Source organism: Ips typographus, linkage group LG5, assembly GCF_016097725.1.
Source record: "Ips typographus isolate SLU linkage group LG5, UJ_Ityp_2.0, whole genome shotgun sequence".
Classification (NCBI taxonomy): Eukaryota; Metazoa; Arthropoda; class Insecta; order Coleoptera; family Curculionidae; genus Ips; species Ips typographus.
Genome location: NC_138426.1, coordinates 6620690 through 6645593, shown reverse-complemented (window position 1 = coordinate 6645593; position 24904 = coordinate 6620690). Strand labels below are relative to the sequence as shown.

The window sequence follows — 24904 nt, the reverse complement described above, 5'->3', positions numbered from 1 at the left end:
TTGTATCCAAGGTCCATAAGTTGAGGGAAATAGAGTCGGGACTAATTCTAACCGAAAGTCTTCTGGTATTGTCAAAGGTTTAGACGTCCCCATATTTTTCGAGTAATAGCCTTTAGCTCCATGTTTCTGTTTTGAAGTGCACGTATTTGCTGGTTTACTTCTTTTTTGTCATTGTGTGGTTTATAGAGTTTCAATCTCGAATTGGTTCACGTTGTCCTTTGGTAAAATGTCGTAGCTTTATGACATTGGATTCTTATGGTCACTCTGGGCAGCAACCAATAAAAAAAAGTTTTTCAGTCGTCTGTCTTACAAAATAAACGTCGCGTATGAAAACAAAATCTTCTTTTTCCTTTTCTTTAGTCTTCTTTCATTCGTTTTTGGACATAGGCCTCTCCGTGTCTTTCGCTTGCCGTTTCTGCTATCGGAACCAGCTCCGACCACTTCTTCCTTGATATCATATATCCATCGCATTTATAGCCTACCTCTACTTCTCGTTGTTTCTCGGGTCACCAAAGTACAAGTTGGTTCATTTTTAACTGTTCTGGCTTCTTGATTTCTCACTCTATCTCTAAATGTAATCCATATAGCGATATACGGCCGATAGCTTTTTGAATCACTATCAAGCGATCAGTTGTCGTCGCAATCCGTACGTTGTCACCGGTAGAATGTATTTATCATAGACCTGTCATTTCAGGTTCATTAGGATGTCTGTGTTCTTCAGTAGGTATGTGTTTAAGTTTGACATTCTTAACTACCTGATCGACTATGTTGATATGAGCATTGTCGGTGTTCATTGTTTTGGTCTTGCTTATGTTCATTTTTCGACCATATACTCGTACTTTTAGAAGCTTCATTCAATTGATGCAACATTTCTGTTAGTTCGCATAAGTTGGTGGAAAATGATGACAATGTTATCTGAAAAGCGTAGATTATTTAGGGATTATCAATCATTACTACTTTTTCTTCCAACTGAGGTTTTTTGAAGACTTCTTCCAAAGCCAAAGTGAATAGGTTTGACGATACTGTGTATTCCTTTGGTGGACTCCTCGGTTTAATTTGATTTTGTCTCGTTGTTTTTTTTGATGTTGTTTATTTGTATTAGGGTTCGCAATGTTTGTAGATGGTCAGTTGTGTTGTATTCACTTCGAAGCCCGGCTTCCTGCACTAGTTGATAGAAATCTAGTTTTCTTGAAAGACGGATCGTAAGTATATTTCCACTGTAACATTGCCTTCTCCCGGGCATTTACCGTTCTTCATCATGAACACAACTGTTCTTATTTCCTCCAGGGATATTTCTGAAAGGTCTTTTAAGGACAGGTAGCTTCTGCAGCAGATATCCCAGACAAACACCATTCCGTATAGAATTCTTCAGTGACTGGTGCAATTAGCTGAGAGTCTGATGCAATAATACCTAAGGTTTTTATTTAGGCTTTAATAATAAACAACTCTTTACTAATCATTACTGTATTAATTTTTTAGTCATGAGACATCTTCGTGTCGACTTTATTGATAATAATGGGTAAAGTGATTAATTTTTGTAATAAAGTGGTTTATACTAGGTTAGAGATTTTGCACCCATATATGGCTTAACCACAATAACATGACCATAAACTACAAATTTGAATTAGCGTACAACCCTACAAGATGTTGAACTGCAGTGAGAATGCAAATTTGCAAATCTACAACACAGATAACATTTGACAGTAATTAATATATTAACATGATCTTCGTACCATCTGCAAATAATGAACATCGATGCTATGAGCACTTGCAATTCTATTCAATAATAATTAATGACTTTCAGATATTTATTTATTTTTCTCTAATGCAATTTATCCTCACCCAGACAAGACTAACGGTTGAACTTTGCACACGTAATCATCGGCTTATTAACGCAACATTATGAACATTATGTGTTTTGACTGATTGATCGATTGCGTAAGTTTACGGTAATCTATGTGCACGAATTGAGTATCCGTCTCGCAGGTAAAAAGAATTTTTTAAATATTCTCATTGCTACCATTAACTTAAACCTGAATTCGATTTATTATTGTGATTTATAAAGTATTTCTGTGACATTACGTACATCTGTTACCTTAACGGATTTTAATTGCATACCGCCGTCTGAACCAGCCGACAAATATCCCGTTGGGTGAAATTTATTGTTATTTCTCTGTTTTGGATAAACATCCCGCTGTTGTAGCAAATATTATAATAGCTTTAGAATTTGACAATACTACTTAAAATCGTTTTGGATTCGACTTGAAATCGATTTTTTGGTATTTTTTCTGCCAATTACTGAAGCACAAAAATACTCAAGTAAGGTTAATACAACTGCTTGAGTCAGTCAGATAATACATGTAGCATATTTGCATTTGCATTCCTAAAATATGATAATTACATTTATAAGGAAAAAATTCGAAAGTAAAGTGAAATTTTAGATTATTATCGACGAATACTTCCCATCCAACGCAAGCCAGCAGGTTCTTGTTTTGAACAGTCAAATGCATTTAGGTATTAATATGAAGATAATTTAATTCAGTGTTTATTACTACAAGCCCAAATACAGAAATGTTCGGTTATCTTTGCAGAATCTCTTTATATCGAAAACAGGCAAATAATTTCTTGTTTTGTAGAGCTGCTAATTTGTCCTTTGCCCTTTATTGGTATGAAGGTGCACCTAAGAGTTTTCAACCGCAGAAAATGTAGATGTAACTGTCAATGCAACTTGACTAAGGGCACGTATTGATGTAGTCGTAAATAGTAGTAATAATGCGGGGGGACCCTAAAAGGTACGGCGAGCAGGCCTTAATATGGCCCTTTTCGCCGTTTCCCCTCAAACCCTCCCCACCTTACCACCTCAGACCTACGCTACCGAGACGTCCCGTCTCCCTGACAAAGGCAAGGATCCGTCCCCACTTTCAAGGAAAGTTCTCGACTCCTTGACATCAACCATTTGGATTTTGCCTTGGCGTCGCTTGGGATTCCAATCATAGTAAATTCTGTTAATAGATGGCGCAGAATTTACAATATGCCCTTTAATGCAAACTAAACGCATTAAAAATATGGGGTGACATATTGATGGTTTGGTTCCTGATGTTCTTTAAAAACATGAAACTAAGCAACAATAAAAAACGTTATAATAAACATGCAAAATATTTTTAAAACACAATAAGTGTCTAGTATGAAGTAACAATAATTATTCTTCTCCGAGAAAAAAAGTTATTTCAAAAGTCTAGCCGTTTTCAGTTACTGCAACTATTTTTCCAGAATACCTCGTTAACAGGACATAACACTCTGTACAGGGTGCTGCATTTTCGAAGGTTTTACGGGGTACAGAGAAAACGGTAATAGATAGAAAAAAAGTAGCATACGTGTTCTGATCTTTTTTTCTGAGCTGAGATGACTGGCGAAAAGTGGACGGCGCAAACTTCTTTTGTTTCAAAGATACGGGGGGTTTTCGAAAATTGGTAATTTTTGAACCTCTTCAGTATTTCAGTTGCTCTTAAAGTTGTCAAAAAAGGAAGAACGGGTCCTGGTAGAAGTTTTCATGTAGAATCTAATGGCGTAGTCAGTTTTTTTCTATTCCGCTTAGTTTCTGATATATGACTAAGTTAAATTTTTTTAAATGGAACACCCTATATATTTTTAGTTCATTAAATTCTGTTGATTTTTACTTTTTCACCGGTGTATTAAAACATATAAGTTTGTAAACGTTAATCTTGGTAATTAGCAAAAAAGCGTTTCCTTAACAAAAAAGTACTAAATAATATGTATAAAAATACCCACAGTTGAAACAAAATTTGGCTATGTTCATATTAACATATTACATGTCGTTTATAAACAGTTTTTTCAACTTCTACCTTAAAAATAGTAGAAAATCGAAATGGCCACTTTTCTTATTAAAGTGATGGTAGAACTGTTTGTAACTTAGATTTTTAATAAGATTTATTAAAAATATTTAATTTTCTGATGTGTTAGTTTATATGATTTCCGATTTTGTTTGGTATTTTAGATATTGGCCTTTTTTTAGCTGAGCAAAGGTCTTTTTTAAAAATAACAGGATTAACCTCTACAAACTTATATGTTTTAATACACCGGTGAAAAAGTAAAAATCAACAGAATTTAATGAACTAAAAATATATAGGGTGTTCCATTTAAAAAAATATACCTTAGTGTCATGTCAGAAACTAAACGTAATAGAAAAAAACTGATTACGCCATTGGATTCTACGTCAAAACTTCTACCGGAAACCGTTTTTCCTTTTTTGATAACTTTAATAGCAAATGAAATACAGAGGGGGTTCCGAAATGACCAATTTTTAAAAGCCCCCCGTATCTTTGAAACAAAAGAAGTTTGCGCAGCCCACTCTTCGCCAGTCATCTCAGCTCGGAAAAAGAGATCAGAACATGTATGCTACTTTTTTTCTATCTATTACCGTTTTCTCTGTACCCCGTAAAACCATCGAAAATGCAGCACCCTGTACAAGAGTTTGAAACTATTATGTCATAACACACCTATACATAAGTTATTCATCGAAAAATACGTTGACGTTGATTAAAAACGTCCAAACTTGGATCAAAAATTGGGGGGGTCCGTTTCAATTGGTCCGTAGTTAGATTAGAACTATCATATTTCATTTTAATGATTTATCAAAAAATCAATAGGCAATTATCATAAGTCACGCTTTACATAAAGTTTAATGGCATGACAACAATATCTGAGTAGCTCACAATTTATTTAGTTGGTGGCGACTATCATTGCAGTGTCAGAATAACAATTAATATGCCGCTTGAGCAGGCTTTGATTGATGAGTAAGTACTTTTCTTCTTAAATATTTCCCAGTGCTCGCAATTGTGATATTTATTTAAGAAGGACAGGCGAAATATCTGTACTACCCTTACATGCTAACCGAACTTAATGTATCTGATAAAACTGGACTTTTAGCATTCTCAATCAGCCCTAAAAATGTTGATTGAAATTTAGTCAGAATGAATGGTAAATCGATTGCTACCACAAAAAGCATCACATTTTTGGGGATATACACTACTTGTATTTATCGACTGATTGGGATTTTCATATATCTACTGTACTTTTTTTTAGCCGAGTAAGATTTGCATTCATTTAAGGACGGTCAGCCGTGACTTGCCTGATTAAATCTGTCATAAAATTATGGCATTATTTTCTTCAGTGGATCACAACATGCTTCAGATATTTGTGACAGTCGGACCAGAACATAAAGGATAGGTTAGTAAGTAGTTGTGGTTTTCATTTCTCAACTGAGGAGAATAATAAGTCTTGAAACTTATTATACTGTTATTCGAATGTGAGCTGAGGATCATCTCCCCACAGCTGCTTCTCCAGCGTCCCGTTAAAATTCGTAATAATAAAGGTCATTCGCTGATCATCATTAACGATGCTGCTGTCAGATAGGAAACCCTTGTATTTTAGGCTTTATGATATTCACAAGACAGGTGTTTGCTCCATATCCCCTTTAAATCTGTCGTCTTCTTGGTTTCTAGGCCGATCCACTGCAGGTGATCTCAGTTTGTGTGAACTCCTCAGAGAGTGCTCTAAGAGAAAATCTGTGAGTGAACGAATGTAGCTTTCTTTTGATCAATGGTACAAATGCTCAATGATACAAATGAAGTTTTTATGTGCAAACCGGTAAGTTGCTTCCAGAGCTTGTTCTCTTCTTTTAATTAGAGCTTGTACTTTTAGGATTGACTTACCAAGCTACAGAAGGGATTTGGTCCTGTAAAGGAATTTCTTCTTCTTCTTCTTTCTATCATTATCCGTTTATGGATGTTTCCAACCACAATTTCCATAGCTTGTATATTTATTGCCGTGTGGATCAATGTCTGCATGACATTTATGTCAGTCTATTGTCTCACGTTCCTTAGCCAAGACATTCTTTTTTGTCTTAGTCCTTTTCTACCCTCGATAATCAGCTGCAGAAATTGATACTACTTGATTGAACGTCTTGTTTCTCATTCTGTATGTCCTTAGTATCTTAAGAATTTTTCGGTATATCCACATCTCAAATACTTCCAATTTGTTTATGGCATTTACTTTCAGGGTCCAACCTTCACAACCGTACAGAAGCACTGACAATACATTGCAGTTCACAAATCTCAATCTAGACCCAAGTCAAATGGCTACAAGTGAACCCTTTTTTCAATTTTAGGAATGCGCCTCGGGCTGGCTTAATTCAATCTCCTTGTCATTCATCTTAAAGCTAAATTCCTAGAAACTTGAATTTTTCCACACGTTCTATTACTTTCTAATTCTAATTCTCTAATTTGGCGTTTCTAAATGCTTCTATCTCTCTCGTAATAATCATTAATTTAGTTTTCTTTTTGTTCATTTAATCCCATATCCTGGCTATAATCTCCTACTATATTAACCAGCTGTTGTAGAGCATCCATGTTGTCCGTAATCAGAACAGTGTCGTCAGCATAGCTTATGCTATTCAACCAGACTACATTCATTTTGATCTCAATTTCCTTATTCTAAAGCGACTCTACTAATACCTGTACAGAACATTCATTGATACCAATCAGCAGACTTGTGCTGATTGGTCTCAAAATAACTTTTCAATCTAACGAATGTCTTTTTGATCCAAATCTCTTTTAAGAAGCTGTATAAATTTATGACTTTGTCAAAAGCCTTTTCGTAGGCCATAAAACATAAACACACCTTTTTCTCTGGTCATAGGAATTCTGTACTACAACTTGCGTCACAACTAGTGCCTCTCCCCTGTCTAAATCGAAACTGAGAGCCGCTTATGGCGCTATAACATTTTTTATATAATCTCTGAGGTATTATTCGCAGAAATATTTTTAGGGAATGACTCATGAGATAGAGTAAGACTGTGCAAAATGTACATTACATTTTCGTGCGCTGGTCTTTAAGGGTGGAAGAGGGATTTCCGGCACCCTTTTTACCTAGAATATTAGTTTTCTCATTTTTGTTCAGTCTTCTGAAACCCTGAGAAAGGTGACTTTATTGCTTTTGTCTAGTTTATCAATTTTTCCCATTGAGACTCCCAGTTGACATTCCTATAGCATTTTGAGCGGAGCGCTATTATGACTGCTTAACTATCTAAGAGAGTTGTAGTATCTTGTATGCAATCGCGGGTCTCAAAGCTAATCTGAGCGTATATTTTTGCTGGGTAAATTTTTCTCTAAATCATAGTAAAGTATGTTTTCATTAATTATTTCATTAAACCCTTGCTAGGACGATTCGTTTTCTAGTTCACCAGCTTTTTCTTTCTTGAGAGGTGTACTACCAGAGGTGTGGCTGGATTAATAGTTAACATCGTCACTGTACACCATCTCTGAAATCGTACCCGTGTTAAAGTGTTTTAATTTTTACCATTAGTTACTATGAATATGTCATCTGAAGAGATGGAAAGTGATTTCTTATTTTTCTTCCTTTAGGAGGACGGGAGAAATTCTATCTTCTTGAGATGATTTGTTCCATTTCAGTCTTTACTATGTTCCTGTCTATCTTGGTCGGTTTTCTGGTGTGATACCCATCATGAACAAGTCTGGAAAGTAATTAGCAGGAGTTGAACCTCACATCCAATGTTGGTCTAATGTTTGTTGTTTAAATAACCGGTATATGTACCGTTACATTTTATGTACTTCTTCTTCTTAATCCGCCGTCTCCCGCCGGAGGTTGGCGATCCAATTGGCAATCATTATTCTGGATGTAGCAGCTCTGAAGATGTCAATTGAGGTACATCCAAACCATCTTCTTAAGTCTTTCAGCCAGGAGTTTTGTCTTCTTCCCACTGATCTTTTTCCTTGTATTTTTCCTTCAATGATCAAGAGTTCATACCTTTCGCCTCTCATTATGTGGCCTATGTATCCCGTTTTTTTTCCTTAACGATCAGCATCAGTTCGTTTGATTTTCCCATCCGCGTAAGGAATTCCAAGTTGGTGATTCTCTGCACCCACGATATTCTTTTAACATACGGCGGTATAAATACATCTCAAAAGCGTCCGGATTTTTCTCTGTAGTCGCATCGAGAGTCCATCCTTCACTACCATATAACAAGGTTGAAAATATATAACATCTGATCATGCGCATTCTAAGTTCTAGGCTCAGTTCAGTTTTATATACTGCAAATAGGAAATTTAATGAGCATTTTTAAAATGTGCCTAAAATAGTCATTTTCTTAATACAAGTGGGTTTTAGAGGCAATTTTGTCTTTGACTGTTCTTTCAGACTGTATTTCTGGCAGTTCAAACTTTGATATCGCTTTTCTTCCTGACTGTACCAAATTTTGTAGTGTTTTTTCGGGTTATTGCATAGACAATTAAATGAGGATTACAAGACGTGTTTTAAGATTTATCTCAGTTATTTTGACAATTGTCACGTGATCGTTTAGCTAAATAGTGTTTTAAAACCACGTGACAACTGTCACTAACGTCAAAACTGTCAAACTGTACTCAAAAGTTTAAAAAATCTGGGTTTAGAAAAGTTTTCTTAGTTCCTAGTATTTGATATAAAACGTGTTTCTAAAATTTATGACAGTTGTCACGTGAAAAGTATGTGTCTAACTACTATATTTTGGTAAATATTTAATGGCGGTCAAGGTTTAATATTGGATTTATTACTGGTTTGGACATAACTTTATTGTTTGAGTTTGTTAATTTATGCTCAAAATTGGATTTCAAACCAACTACATATGAATCAAATCACATCTTGTTGAATTGATGATTTTAAACATTTTACAGGTGTTATAAATTCTGACGAGCTAAAGCAGCTCTACTTCAGAGAGACATTACAAAAAAAATAAATGACGTTTTTATAATTAATTTAAATAACTCATTAGAGAAAAAATAACGAAATATTTAATAGCTCGTCTTAAGTAGGTATAAATGATTGAACCAAATTATATATCTTAAGTACCAATTATTAAAATATATACTTTTTTTAAACGAAATTCAAGCTGTTATAGAAAGTGACTGTTTTCTTTGAAAATTTTGAATCTCGAGTGAACATTCGCTTGTACTTTCTCACAATTACGCAACTTTGAATAATTAATCAGAACATCTGTGTTTAATAATCATTTAGCATAAAGTTTTTGATTCCTTTCTTTATACAGAAAATTTCACACCAAAACTACTTTTTTCTCAGTTTGACTGCAATATGCTTTTGTAACAAAATGAGAAAAAACATTTTTCTCACGATAACTATAAAGTATTTACATGTGATATGTAAATCATTATGTAACACAGCATTCCAACCCGTTGCTACAATAGGTTTGATCTTATCTTTTATTGCTTTACATTTTTTTCAGTTTATTTTTGTTCTATATAATTGATGAAAATTTAATCTTGAAAAAAACATACCATCACTTAATAAGTCACGCAAGATTGCAATTGATAGCAAATGCGGTGCGGAACCATTTTAAAAACACATTTACAAAGTCAAATGCGCACTTTAAAGCTAAATACTCTAAAATATATGAATATGTTTCACATCCCAGGCTTCTTCTCGCTAGTGATTAATTATTGATAAATTACGAAACGTCAATACATCAAAGTCTTGAAAGAAAAATTCCATTTCTGGTTAATTTTGCAAATTAATGCTAGTTTTAACCATAAAAAAGACCACCCTGAAACGTGGTCAAGTTTTTAAAAGTAACCATAAGTTCTGGTCTACAATCTTGATTCAGGTGATAATTTCCCAGAACAGGAACTACTGTTAAAAGAGCAAAAGGAGTAGCCGTACTTTACTTAGTTGACAAAAGTGTCGGTTGCCAGCTGTTATCCTTCGAATGTTAAGATCAAACAGTTACGAAATATCTGCGGGAATTAAAACGAAGTGGGTCTCTTTTTATATCTTGATGTTTTCCAATCAAGTACTCATCATTATTAAAATATTTATGTTGAATTAAGGAGGAAATTTTGATTGGAACTTTTACCATGGTACTGCTGGTTAAGTGACAATAGTTAGGTACTAAAAAATGTATAATCCAGCATTTTGATTCGTTAAGATATAGCTTCATACGTATAGTGTTTTCTGTGGTTTTCGATTAGAAAGGGTAAATAGAAAGTTTAGTTTCGGAGGCATTCCTAATTTTTTATTCGTAATATTTAATTAACCTTGTCCACTTAATATTACTGCAGTTGCTAAAAAAGTTTTTGTTTTATAAATTTCTGTCTAATATCTCCCGTATTCTTAAGTGATGATAACAAATTTTACTACCAAACTATTAAAATTAAAACTACTGTTAGGAAACCGCGACCCTCTTCTTCTTCATATACTATTAAGTTACAGGATAACAAAATTTAATATTTTCAATTTTTTTATTCAATTTTACGACTTTATTGGTCGTAAGATTTATTAGCGGTAATAGCGTGATTAGTTCAGGGTTCTCGGAAGATCATATTTTACGACTTAATGTCCGGATTCCTTAATAGCAGACTGGAAAATTACGTACTACTTTGTATAGCCAATTTAGAATTGATTGATTTTAGGTGTTGCCCGCGATTGACTTTCAGTAGGAATGTTGAATAACTATGAAGTACTGATAACAGTATTACCACACTAGAAGTAAAATGATTCCTTGTTCCTTATTTCGTGAATAATAATTTTCATGTTACTGATAGTAGCTGACCTAAAGAGGTTTCTCAAGTTAAGTACTTGCACTTAAGAGTATTTGTATAAGTATATTTTAATATCAAATTTTGGACAACTGAATACCGCACAAATTTAAACGACAATTTAATACACTGAAAATCACTTACTAACCACTAAAGTCTCTTTTCCACTGCTTACTACTTCGTTTTTGCTTATGATTACACCACTATTTTACTCCTCTTTACTTCCAGGAAGCTGGATTCCTTTTTTCATATGGACTTAGTCTCTCCAAGTCTTATTGACAGTTGATTTTGATATACCAGATCGTTTCTTCACTATCCTGTATGACCTTTCGAGGATCGGTTCAATTTTGGGCTCAATTTGTTCTGGGTTGATACATCCACACAGCATCCCCTTGCTTATTATGTCCAACAGCTGGTCTCTGATCCAGTCTCATCTTCATACGGTCGCTATTCATTTTTTAACTGATCTCTGACAAGTTTGAGGATGATCCGTAGCCTTTCTCCAAGGTCTGTCATATTCAGGAAGTTAAACAGTCGACGGTTCTGAATCATCTGCTGGTCTACCAAACATGAGATCTACAGGTATCCTCATTTCTCTTCCTGTCAACAGCATAGGTGGTGTAATTTTGATGGTCCTTATATGTCTCTCGACCATTATATCGGACTGTCGCGCCCACTGCTGGGCATAGGTCTCCCATAGCTTTTTTAATCCTTGCACATGCTGTGCTGTCTCTATTCTATCTTTATCCCCTGTATGTCATCGATCCATCTAGTTGGTGGACGGCCTCATCTGTATGCGTCCGTTTAAGTTTGTGAAAATATACATCAATGGTTCAGAATCTCAACGCAACAAAACAACTCACTCTCTTGTCACTTGACGGTCAGTTCATCTCTTTATGTAAATTCGCCAAGAAGTTCGGTTGCAATGTTGAGATTAACGATTTTTCCTGCAACTTCCGTATAGTTCCTGAAGGATGGATTTCTCTTATTCTTTATTCCCGTAGGTCACTTTCTCTTCCCAGGTTGCTATCTTCTTTTCCATTTTGCGCTGCATTTCATTAATCGGACTATCTAATTGGTGCTCGATTTGGACCTTTAATCATCTAACTTCTGGTCTGGCTTACTTTCATTTCTTCTAATCTTGCTGCCAACTGGTCTTATTTGAGTCTACTTGGTCTTCTAACATGTGTTCTTGGCTTGCTGCATTGCTTATTCCAATTTCACTTCAATCTGGCCCTGTCTCAATTGATATGCCTTTATCTCCATCAACTGTTTCATTCTCTCATTTATTTCTGCGTTATGTAATCGGGTACTGACAGACATATAACTTCTTGCTGTTTTGTCGGTGTATTCTATCCTGTGCGTCTTCTGTCTTCTTGGATCTTCAATCCCACTTCTGACCTCAATTGTACCGTTTTACTTCATACATTATTTCCTCTTACAAACAGTGGCAGAACTGATAACTCCTGCCTACACACATAACTATCACATGGCACCATCATTATTGAATTTATATATGCAAAGTAATAACTTAAGTTATTGTGTAGTACTAATGACTGAATTCGGTTTAATCTTGAATTTTAATTGAGACTTAATTTTATTAATACCATTGCTAGAAAATCGAACCTGCATTAATAATTAAGAAGTTCAACAACAATACACACAAGTTAATTGATTACTTTATTAAATAAAGCTTCTTATTATACTCTAGGTCAAGACCAAGTTTGCCATTATTAATCAAAAATTTTAGGTCCTTTGATGTTTTAAATTACAGTATGATTAAGTTTATTGAAATAATGATGGTCGATTGAGCAGCAAACAAACCAGTTGGTTTGAATAAAGTATCTGAAATTATGCTTTCAAAGGAAAACCCAAGTAGTAGTAAATATATTAGTAGTTGGTAAGCTGTATGGAGAAGGTCTCTTTTACCATTTTACTGTGCAAATATCTACTTGATAAACTAGCGAACATCTTAGATGATATTTGTAGTCTTTATTCATCGCAGAGTCTTATAATAATGATGGTCATTTGAGCAGAAAGTTATCTAGTTGGTTTGAATAGAAAATCTGAAATCATGCTCCCAAAGGAAAGCCCAAGTAGAGGTAGTCATGTCTTTCAGAGTCAAATATTTGACGAGTTTGGTTTCTAGATAATTTTCTGCCAGAGTTGTATCATTTTTTACGACTGGGTCAATACTTACAACCTTTGTTCAATTTTTACATTGTGCAGTATTTTATTTTATTCGCAATCCAGAGTGTTTATCTTGGTAAGCTGTATGAAGAAGGTCTCTTAATACAGTACCTATCATTTTACTGTGCAAATATCTACGTAAGTATTGAAACACAAAAGTAATTACTGAATGAAAAACTAACAAACATTTTAGATGATATTTGTGACCCTTATTCATCGTAGAATGCTTAAAATGATGGAGATTGAGTTAAAAGCCAAAGCCGAGGTTTTCTACGTCAATGCAACTATGTTTCATCCGAAAGTAGCCAAAACTGCACACAAACTAGTAAAAAAAATTAAAATAAACTTTAGGCTTCTTATGATTTTGTCCATCGCAGCAATGTACCAAGCTACCAACTTTTGGTTTTGTAATAGAGATAGTATTGCAATTTTTTGGGTCTTAAACCAGCAATTCAACTATTCAGGCAACTATAACATTTTATTACTGAAAATAATTCTATAAACTTTATATTTTAGAATCTTTTGCTCTGAAGGCGCTTAATTGTTTAATCGGTATATCAAATATGATGTCACTTTTTCCTATAGCTTCTTCCCCACTTTACTTCATATTTGTGTTATTTCACGTTGAACTGGAGCAACTTTGTCTATGTGGCTATGTGTACAAGTTTAACGACGAGTGTAAGTTAGCCATAACAAAACGCAGCCTTACAATTGAGGCCTTAAGATGTAATAATGAATTTGAATATTTTGTCATGAATCACTTGAAATGTATAACTAAAAAATGCATAAAAATGAAAAGGTGAGACTAATAGATTAGTTTAAGTTTGTAATTTTTAATTGCCCTAACATTTTCAGGTACATAAAATACTTCTTCACCTCTAAACAAACGTTGTATTTTATGTATATATTGAATGGATCTATAACACTGGCGGTTTATGCATCATACATATTTTTTGTAAGTTAACAAAAATAAAATAACACCAAAAATATTTTTGAAAAGTTGTAGTCCATCTTCACACAGTGGAGTTGTAGTGTAAGTACGAGCAAAATCAATTTCCACAAAATCTTTATTCAGTAGCTAAAAGCTGCCCAACATGTATAAACGGCTCATCTTCAGGGGCTAAAATTCACGGATTTGTGATCACTTCTCGTCCAGCTGTCGCCCCCGCTATTACACCATGACTGACTTTGTTACGTGGGCCCCTAAATTTTAAGTCTTTAATGTTTTGGTGTTAACGTACGTGGCTTCTGTTATGTGCTGTCCAGGCGCCCCCTTCGCAAGAGACTGAACGTCACTGTATGATTTGATCACCCTTCTGATCAATTCTTCATTTCTCTTCGGGTCTTTGATCCAAAACCAAGAAACCAGATTGCTCTCCATTATGCCAACTCTGGGTTTTTTGAGCAAGGTTTTTTTCCCTTTGAAGAATATAAAAAACCGAAAAGGTTTTTTGAGGTTTATTTTTTTCTTTGTAGAATAAAAAAACCATTACTTTAAATAGTTACATTTTGCAATCTAGGTTACGCTGTCCCCCCTTTTAAAATAACAGCTAGCGGACATGTGACAAATCCGTGAATTTTAGCCCCTGAGTCGTTTATACACTCGAAACATGTTGGGCAGCTTTTAGCTACTGAATAAAGATTTTGTGGAGATTGACTTTGTGTGTTTTACTTGTACTTAAAAATATTTTTGTATTTTCCAGTCTCAAGCTCCTACACACATAGGCATTCTGGGTCTGATAGTTTACATTCATTGTATATACTTTACTTGCGAATGTTGTGAAGATCTTCAGAAGTTTGTAAGTAGAATGATTACCAACATAAAGCCAATAATTCTTAAATTGGTTATCTATAGGCAAATATGTCTTCTGAAGCTATTAACAATTTGACCTGGTACAATTGGAACAAAAAATGCCAGCAATCATATAAAATAATATTGATTGACTCTTGTCGAGATAGGGAGTTTACTATATTTTCTTTTATTAGCGTCAATAGGGAGTTATTTAAAAAAGTACGATGTTTAAGTGCATTAAGAGATTTATTAGTCTAATTACGTTGGTTGTAGATGTCACGGCTCACCTATACAGTTATGAACTTTTTCTACAGCACCATGTAGTCTACCTATACAAAGTTGTCCACAATCAGTTTGTAGTGACGTTTTCATAGCAAGATTAAATTTTATTGTCTAATAATTTTAAGCATGTTTTTTTAACAACATTCCCGAATTGTAAAAATTATGGTTATGAACAATAATATTATTCAGAAAGAAGTAGTAGTCCATTTTCTTTCAGTGGAGTCGCAGGAGTACGAAAGGAAGGAAATGACAAACAGTCTTCTCCACAATACTTTTATTATGACCTTAGATGGTAAGGTCTGCAGAAACAGGAGGCTGTTTCATCGCCTTTTCTGTGGATGGTGCACAAGTGTTAAGCTCTTTTTTTTCCCCCCTAGGGTCTCACCCAGCCCAAAATGGGTCTAGTTTTAAGTTTATGTTTAATTTTAATTAATTTTTTGATTTAATGTGCTATAGTTATTTTTCTCCATAATGAGCTTTGTTCACCTATTTAACTTTGTTAATTTCACTATTTCGTCATAACATGGGTCTCTCTGTCTCTCCCCTTGTAAAAAGACAGTAGTCACATTGGTCGACTGATTTGAGCTCCTGAAGATGGTCATTTATATGACCGAAACTTGTCGAGCAGACCTTACCATCTAAGGTCATAATAAAAGTATTGTGGAGAAGACTGTTTGTCATTTCCTTCCTTTCGTAATAATATTATTAATAATTGATAATTTTATGGCGTTACATACCAGTAGTGCTTTGGTAGTTCAGTTGGTAGAACTTTGCGCCGGAAACGGGGAGGTTCTGGTTCATTTCTGGCTAAATGTAAAAAAAAAATATATATAATAGTATTCCATCCATCCAATGGCGCTATCGCCCAAATCGGGCCTTGGCCTCCTCTATTTTCTTCCTCCAGCCATCCATCATCCTCAGCCATCAGTTTGGAGTTCCGAGCATGGATCGAGCGTCCCCCTGGATTTTGTCTGCCCATCTCGCCTCTGGTCTTCCAACCGGTCTCTTACCTTCCAGTTTTTGGTTGAAAATCCTCTTGACTACTCTTCCATCCTCTGGAAATGCCCGGCCCATTTAAGTCTTTGTAATCTTATTGTTGTTGCTAAGTCTGCTTCTGCGAAGAGCTGGTAGATCTCGTGGTTGTATCTTACTCTCCACTGTTCGTTTTCTAGGACCGGTCATATATTCTGCGCAAGATCTTTCTTTCGAATGCGTTCACTATTGTTGCCGCTCTTTGTGAGAGCCTTCAAGTCTCGCTTGCATAGCAAAAAATAATAGTATTGTTAGTTACAAATTTTGCGTGTTATAAATAAAAGTCGATACAGTAATACTAATATACAGTGCGTTTTTTTTAACGCGCAACATAGGATTTTACGTGTTAAATTTTTAAGCCCATGTTAGACCATGTTATTTTGGAACTACAAGTATAAAACTTGACGGGTGGCTGTTTCGTACCCTGAAGCTTAAGTAAGTTTAACAATTCGGCCTAAAAAGTGTTAAAAAGCTTGCAAAAAATCATCTTTTTTCGAAAAGGTTTTATCGTTTCATACTCCCTGTATGCATTGTTGTTCTTTGTTGTTTTTGATACTGGCACGGCAGGTAGCTGGTAAAATTTGGCGTAGAAAGTAAAACAGGGTGATCATTAACTTTATATCAAGAAAGTTAAGAACAAAAGAAGTATTTTTATAAGTGAATTGTTCAAAGTGACCTCCGTTTGAAGCCAAACAGTATTCCAAACAATCATAAAATGCCCTTTTGACGTTCAAAAGATGTCGGGTCGTGATGCAGTCAAAATATGTCACTTTACCTGTTACCTGCCCTGCCAGTATAAAAACAACAAGGAACAACAATGCATACAGGGAGTATGGAACGATAAAATCTTTTCGAAAAAAAATGATTTTTTTTCCAGTTTTTAATCACTTTTTAGACCAAATTGCTAGACTTACTTAAGCTTCAGGGTACTAAAGACACACCCGTCAAGTTATAGACTTGCAGTTCCAAAATAAAATGGTCTAACATGGACTTAAAAATTTAACACGTAAAATCCTATGTTGCGCGTTAAAAAAAACGCACTGTATAAAGCATGAACCTTTTTTATATGTAGCAGATATGGAATAAGTTTTTCTTGAAAAAACTTTGAAAGTTTTTAAAAGAGATTAGTCGAGTGGTCTCTTAATCTATTACTCCTTGATATGTATCATTTAAAAGACTTACATGCACGAATAATAAATGCATTTGCTGCATTGAGAACGCGCGATTACAGACGTGCTAGGAATAATGTTGTACGGTAACGCATTAACACGCAATGAACAGGAATGAGATTTTATTGAACATTCATTGGAAAGTATGTGTTTTTTAGTGATAGTTTTTCTAGTTTTAGACGAGATTTTAACGACTCGATTTCTAAGACATCAAGGTTTAGTTGTGATTTAATTTTGATAAACGTAACTTATAACAGGGAGTATAAAAAAACATGTATCTTACATTATTAGTTGAAAAATTAAAAATTACGGAGACTTTTTTAGATGCCTATGTCAATTTTTGAGAAGCGTTTATAGGCCTCTGACATTTTCAAAATGATACTAGAAGCTTCTTCTGGCATTTTTAAAAATTTTGCAGAAGGTTTAGGCTTTCGTAGATATCACTGTAAATTTTGGAGAGTTTTCTTTTAGTATTTCGAGGCCTTTGGCAATCTACAATAATTATGACAATTTTAGAGGCCTCTGGCAGGTTTTGAGAGGCTATCATTAGTATTTAAAGACCATTGGTATAACTAAAATAAATAAAAAAACTTCTAAAATTTTTTTAAAGAAAAGTTAGAGACCTTTGGTATTTGAAAATAATCGTAGTGGCCTCTGCTAATTTTAAATATCCGCGAAAGGTTTAAGAAACTGTAAATGCTTCTAACAATTCTTCGGATATTTTCAGTAGTATTTGGAAGTTTCTGGCATTTCTAAAATGATACTGGAGACCTCTAAAAATTTTGCAAGATTTAGAGCACATGTAGAAGCTTCTGGAAAATTTCGGACGCTTTGCAGTGGTAATTAAAAGCCTCTAACATTTCCAAAATGATTGTAAGAGCCTCTGACAATTTCGGAAAGTTTAGAGCAATTGTAGAGGCTTTTAGCAAGGGAGCTTTTCAGCCTACAACATTTCCAAAATAATTCTGACGGCTTCTGGCAATTTTGGAATGTTTAGAGCAATTTTAGAAGCGTCTGGAAAGGTTTGGGAGCTTTTTAGTGGCATTTAGAAGCCTCCAAACATTTCAAACGTTTTCAAAATGATTCTGAGGGTTTCTGGCAATTTTGAGGGTTTAGAGCACTTGTAGAGGCTTCTGTTCAAGTTTGGCGACGGATTCAGTGGTATTTAGAAGTCTCTGAGATTTCCAAAATGGTTCTAAGGGCCTTTGGTAATTTTGGAAGGTTTAGAAAACTTGTAGAAGCCTCTGTCAAATTTTGGGAGCTTTTCAGTGGTATTTAGAAGCCTCTAACATTTCCAAAATAATTCTAAGCGCCGCTGGCAAATTTTGGAAGGGGTAGAGCCCTTGTAAATGCTAACATTTCAAGGGCATTTCAAAACATTTTTAAGATGTTATCTTGGCCCTTTTAGTAATAATTTGTTTCCGCAGGCCTCTATGTTGGATAGTTTTCCAAATACAGTACCTCGCATTCTTTGTTGGCCACCCGGTACATTATCCCTGTAGTATGGCAAAATAATGATGTCGTTCTACGACTTTGTCATAAAAATATTTCCGCCACCTAATAATAAAAATGCTCATATCACACTAGTAATGTCAATAACTATTTTGTACTCTTACAGGGATATTCGGATATTAAGACCTTATAGAGAACAGATAAGTAGGCTGAACGCATATGAAATCACAGACTTAGAATAAGATAAGATACAGTAAATATAATAGCTATTTATGTAACCAGTTACGAAAAGATCGATTTTGTGTAACGAATGAATGTTTGTAGGGCGAGCGCAGCGAGGTCCTACAATTTGAATGAGTTACACAATAAGACATTTTCGAAACGTGTTGCATACATAATTTTTTCTAATTTTGACCAAAAAGCGGTAAAAACCATCTTTTAAAGTGATTTAACACAAATATTCACTTTCATAGCACCCTGTATAAACAGTGACAACGACATGTTATGATGGATGTCGCCCATATGTTTCTACGGAAATGCATAAAAACAGGGAGTGATGAAATGAACTTTTCATAACTAGTTACATAAAGTGATACTTTATATACTATATTACTAGTTATATAAAGTAAAACGTTTTGTCACTCTAATCAGTTTTGAAAAGTGTCACTTTATATGCCATAATTAGAAAAAATATGTTATAAAATACCTATAAAAATTAATTAAGTGACTTAATCCATTTTTTGTTCACGAAAAGAACCATTAAGAACCTAAGGTCTTCTAGTGAATAAACAGATTTAAATCACGTGTTTTACACAATATTTTATTAAATTTCGATGTCTCATATTAAGAAAAAAACTAAAATTAGAGTTCTTTTTAATTTAATTTGCACCGCGCCCCGTAGGTGTGACATTGATGTTTGTTTGTTTACATTTGGAAATAAGCGAATGTCATTCAGAGTGATTTAAGAGTTATTTACATTACTAGTGTGGTATGAGCATTTTTATGCTCACGAGTGGGAAGTATTGCCACGACGAGATCGTAGATCGAGTTGTGGTGATCATCCGAGTCCATTAATTTGCCATACCACACGAGTATTGTACAATATTTTATCTACGATTAACACAGAAATTAGCAATTTTTTAACTATAACTTTGAGTTACGTAATGAGGGATTTTACAGCCACTCGTGTGATAATGATTGTTTTATTGTACTCTTGAGGGGGGGGGGGGGGGGTAAAGGGTGCTTTACCGCACTAGTGCGATACGATCAATTATTATCGCACTAGTGTAGTGAAATCTCTAGTGAATAAAAAATTGTTTAAATCGTTGAATAATTGACTAATAAGAGGACCAAATTTAATAAATTAAATAATATTAAATATTAAATAATATGCAGGGTGGACATATAGAGCTAAATTGTCCTATACCGAAATATTAAGAAAGATATTTTTGTATATATTGCTAATACGGTTAAATGGTTAAAGGGTAAATGACATTTACGTAATTCCTCCAAACCCTAAAAAAACTAATTAGGAGACCTTTTAGCTAAATCACACAACAAAAAGATCGATAAAAATAAATGAAAAATCCATACGTATTTTCAGTGAATTTGGTGAAACAACTTACACCACAAACCACTGAAAACTAAAGTATTAACATTACCAAAAAGTTTCTTTTGGACAACAAATGTTCGACAAAAGCAAAATGAAAACTTACTTTAAAAATAAAAAATATTTACTAATTTGAAAGTTGCTGTATGCAATAACAAAATATAGGATATCTCAAAAACAGTAAACTTTTAAGACTTAGAACAAGTATACCTTTTTCACGTAGAAATCGTATTAGAATCATATTTTGAAGTTGTATATCTGTTTCAGTGGCGTAGAAAAAAGTTTGAGTCATTTTAAGCAGCTGAAACTGAAAGCTGGTGCATAATAGAGGAATGCTAGATGATATGATAATCATTGATCAAGAACAAAATTTCAACTTTCACACACTGTATCTTTCTTAATATTAAACATTCGGTATAGGACAATTTAGCTAGACCATATTATTTTGATGTCAGGAATATGCTGTAGCTCTGTGTCCCATTACTTATGGTCCTATACAGGGTATAAAACAAACACTTATTATATGAGATAAAAAAGTATACAAATATTTATCACTTCAATAATCAAATTTGATATACACGAACCGGTTTGAATACTACATTATTATAACTTGTATTAATTATATTAAAAGAGTGATATTTTGATGATTCTTGGTAATCTTCTTATTTTTATCATCGGGGCAACGTGCTTATCGTTAGGAAAATTATTAAACATTTTCGTGCATTTTCTATTTAATTTCCCTGTTAGGTTAAAGATCCCAACACAAACCTGATGTAATCAACACCTAATAGTCATTAAAAAACTTTAACAAGGTTGGGATTATGTTTATCATGCAGTTGATTCTACCGCAACTAACTGTGCCGGCAACTAACGAAATTACTGCTGTTTTGAAGGTGCAAAGCAAAGGCAGATGTTTCAAATGGTACCGGTCAGGTATTATGAAACTATTATTACCCTTGTACAGATTTTTATAGCGGTTCCACCGTCAGGTGCTGCCTGAGCAGCCAGTTAATTACACATTCAAAGCACAACTGTTTAAAACTATTCCCTAACGTAATAGCGTGTTTAAACGTAACATTTATGTGTTTTTAGTTCTTTAATTTTCTGTGATGATGTCATGGACCTAAAGTACCCTTTAATTTGGTGTAGGGACCTAACAAAAACCGGATTGAGTACCTTTTAAGTTTATACGAAACGTTTTTTCTCCACTTGGACTTGTGAATAGTTAGCATTTTTCCCAGGTTGAAATCTTGCCTGGCTTTATTAGTGTCTTGTATTCGCTCCTTTTCGTAACGTAATAATGTAATAATTAACGAGTTTTAAGCCAACTTGTTTCTTAAAAGTGAGCCATAACTCAATGTCACAAGATTTTGGCCATAATTAAAGGGATTGAATATTTTTTAAAATATTCTCCTGGTTATTTTAAGCTGAGGATATGTGACTCGCCGTGTGCCTTGACTCATTTTTCTTAAAACTGGAAAATAAAATTCTTATATCATGTTAATTAATGAAATTTATCTTTAACCTTTAAAGACCATCTTTAAGACAAACTGGCTATTAACCAGTAACAATTCAAGGGTAATTAAAATAAACTTTATTAATTAATCAAATATCGGTCATTTATATACAGCGTGAGTCAACGATAGAGTAAAGTTCATTATGTCATTAGTTTCGAGAAATACAAAAGTGTTAGAGAATATTGAGATGCATAGTTTAAAATTACTTTTGGATATACAGGGTGGTTCATACAGGAGTGGCAGATAAAATATTAGTTTTTTTAAATGAAACACCCTATTTTCTATTACATTTTTAAATTCTCTATTAATACTTTTTTCTTAATAATGTCATAAACCTAACAGTTTTTCTAATATTTCAATTTTTTCAGGAAAATATTAGTTTTTACTATGATAGAAAATTGTCAGTATCACCATTGTTTCTAAAAGTAGAATACTAATATTTGATTCAAACGTTCTACAGGGACGACAAAAAGATTTATCAAAGTAAACTTGCGTTAGAGGCCTACAGGGCGTTCAATTTTTTAAAATAAACCTTGACTAATTCAACTTAAGAAATCTCGACTTTTTTAAATGGAAAACACCCTGTGCATTATTTTTTCTCTGATAGCTTTTATGAAACACTTTAACTTTCATCAAGTATGTCATATACCTAATATTAATAGTCTGCGATGTATTTATACTTTTTTAATTTTAATTTCGTTTTGGCCAGCGTGTGGCCAGACTAGGCTTTGCTAGGGAGCACAAAAATTGGGAAAATGATCAGTGGACCAATGCTTTGTTCACAGATGAGAGTCGTTTTTGTGTTAATTCCATCGACGGCAGGGAAAGGTTATATCGCCGCCGAGGAGAACAAGATGAACAATTTAATTTTACTCCCACCATCTCCTATGGTGGAGGCTCAGTGATGGTCTGGGGTGGAATATGCTTAGGGGCACGAACAGAGTTGGTGGTTGTTACTGGAGCTTTTTGCAAGAGCATGTCGTACCATTTGCCCCCCCATAGCGGAGAAAACTTTTTGCTAATGCACGACAAGGCTCGTTGTGTCTCCGACTTTTTGATTGTCGTCGGAATAAGAACAATGGCGTGGGGGGCATGTTCTCTAGACATTAATCCGATTGAACATGTCTGGGACATGTTAGGTAGACGATTAAGGTCGATAACTCCTGCAGTTCAAAATCCCGAACAAGTAGCAGCTGCTCTGGTTGAGATTTGGGACAATCTGCCTCAAGACATGATTGATAATGTCATCAGAAGCATGAGGAGAGGGATGACTGCCGTGATAAAGGCGCCTGGAGGGCACATGCGTTACTAAAACAATTTTGAAAATGTTTTTGCTCTAAAGTTTCTTATATTCTTGGTGTTTTTTTATCTTTATCTTCATACCTATTGTTCGTTAATTTATTGTTGTTGTGATTCTTTTGACCAGTTGACCTTTAAACACCCTCCGGTTTATTATAAAGCACAAATTGGACCAGTTGCCTAACCTGGATAAAGTGTGAAGGAAGTATTAAAAATTACATTTAACCAAATGCCAAAAAGGGACTTTTTAATTACCCCTGAATACTTTTATGCATTCTTTACACAATAAGCTGATAGGTAAAAGTGTGACGTGACCAATATTTAACTTAAAGTAAAAAGTTCTCAGAGAAACGACATGAATTTCATATTCAATTCGAATGTCGACGTTGGTGATATTAAGATAAATATTCACCTTTTCTTGAAACCCTGTATTGTTTCTAATAATTGAGATATCAGAGCGAATAAAATAAGAAAATGTTCAGAAATGAACGGGTGACAATTTGATGTTATAAACTTTTTTCAATTCTCAGTTGTTCTCTCCACAGAGTGTCTCAAATAACACCGAAAATCCTTACTTCCTTTACGTTCCTGTATATGACATAAAGACAAATCATTTAAAAATGGTAATAAGGCCGATGTATTGCATTATACACAAAAGAAAATCCATCCCAAATGCTTCAGAATTCTGGACGGTCAAAAAAGAGGATCGTCGTCGAATAGTGGGAGTGTCCTGGCACATAGAACGAATGTATCGTAGGTATATCGTGGAACAATTTTTGGACACATCAGTCGGAGTAAGCATGCAAGGTTTATTGTTCAAGAAAAACCTGAGAAAAACAGAATGGATTGCCGATCATTAAATTGATAAGTGGATGTTACCAAAAAATTATTAAATGCCATTCAACCACAAGCGGTTCACATGTCATCTAGTCTAGATAAATGGCGAGATGCAGTCAAGACAGCCATCCAAAACATTGAACCTCGTCAAGGACTATAACACATTTGTAAACATTTTTTTGATTTGTCAGATTTATGTTAATTAGGAAGAAATCCGTTGTTACACACCGGCCCAGAAATTCGTTTAAAAGTCGGATTCGTTTAAAAGAACCAAACATTCTCAGTTTTTCTTCAAAAGAGAGGAGTTATGGCACCCCCCTTGTACACAGCTTTGTGAAAAGATTCGGTCAAGATATAATGCGTTCGCTCTTTAGATATTCTTACAATGTCAGCAGTTTAAGTTTTAATCTCCGATCATATAACACGATTTAGGTCACTTATTGGATGATTTTGTCTATGATAGATTATGGTCTTTTCTAACATATCGTTTCTTTTGCGCCGATTCTACAAAGCTAACGATTTAAAATGGTTGAAAGTGATGGGCATGATGATCCCAATGTACGCGATAACTTAGTTTTTATTTCTGGTGGTCCTAAACCTTCGATAAAAAAATATTCTTCAGACTTCAGAAGAAAACTTCATAACTAACTGACAGATTATCACGAACGAATTGATTGGAACAACTTACTAAACATTGTTCAGTTCAACAGATCCATTATCCTTTGGTGGGTACAACGTCAGAAATGTTTCCATAAAGTGATACTACCCTGGTTATTAGGGCTAGAGACTATCAAGCATCTTGGGTGATATTCATCGCGTGTGATAGTATACAATTTGTTCCAGTACTTTCCGGTTGGAATCTGAATTATATTGACCATTCCAATAAGAATTATCCTGTCTTATAGACAACATTTATCCCATAAAACTTGAGCAGTTAAGCCACCACACATATCAAACACAACAAATTTTATTAAAATATCTGTATCCTACAATTTCGGAACAATCATTACTAGTTTAACTTCAACTTCTCTTGTATTTTTTAACACAGACAGCTAATATCAAAAACAAGTTAGATATATACCCTCCATAAAATCTATCAAAAT

At 34.3% G+C, this 24904-nt stretch overlaps 2 protein-coding genes across 2 annotated transcripts in view; both read left to right on the top strand.

Annotated features, from left to right (window-relative positions):
* Positions 1–24904, top strand: part of sha (shavenoid) — a 170565-nt gene that overhangs the window by 46434 nt on the left and 99227 nt on the right. The window lies entirely within an intron of this gene.
* LOC145729269 (uncharacterized) lies at positions 12535–15588 on the top strand. The gene is made up of 6 exons (XM_081979952.1): positions 12535–12950; positions 13006–13611; positions 13668–13767; positions 14516–14611; positions 14668–14823; positions 14878–15588. The coding sequence occupies exons 2-6, from the start codon at positions 13376–13378 to the stop codon at positions 14926–14928; spliced, it is 639 nt and encodes a 212-aa protein (XP_081836078.1). The 5' UTR covers positions 12535–12950; positions 13006–13375; the 3' UTR covers positions 14929–15588.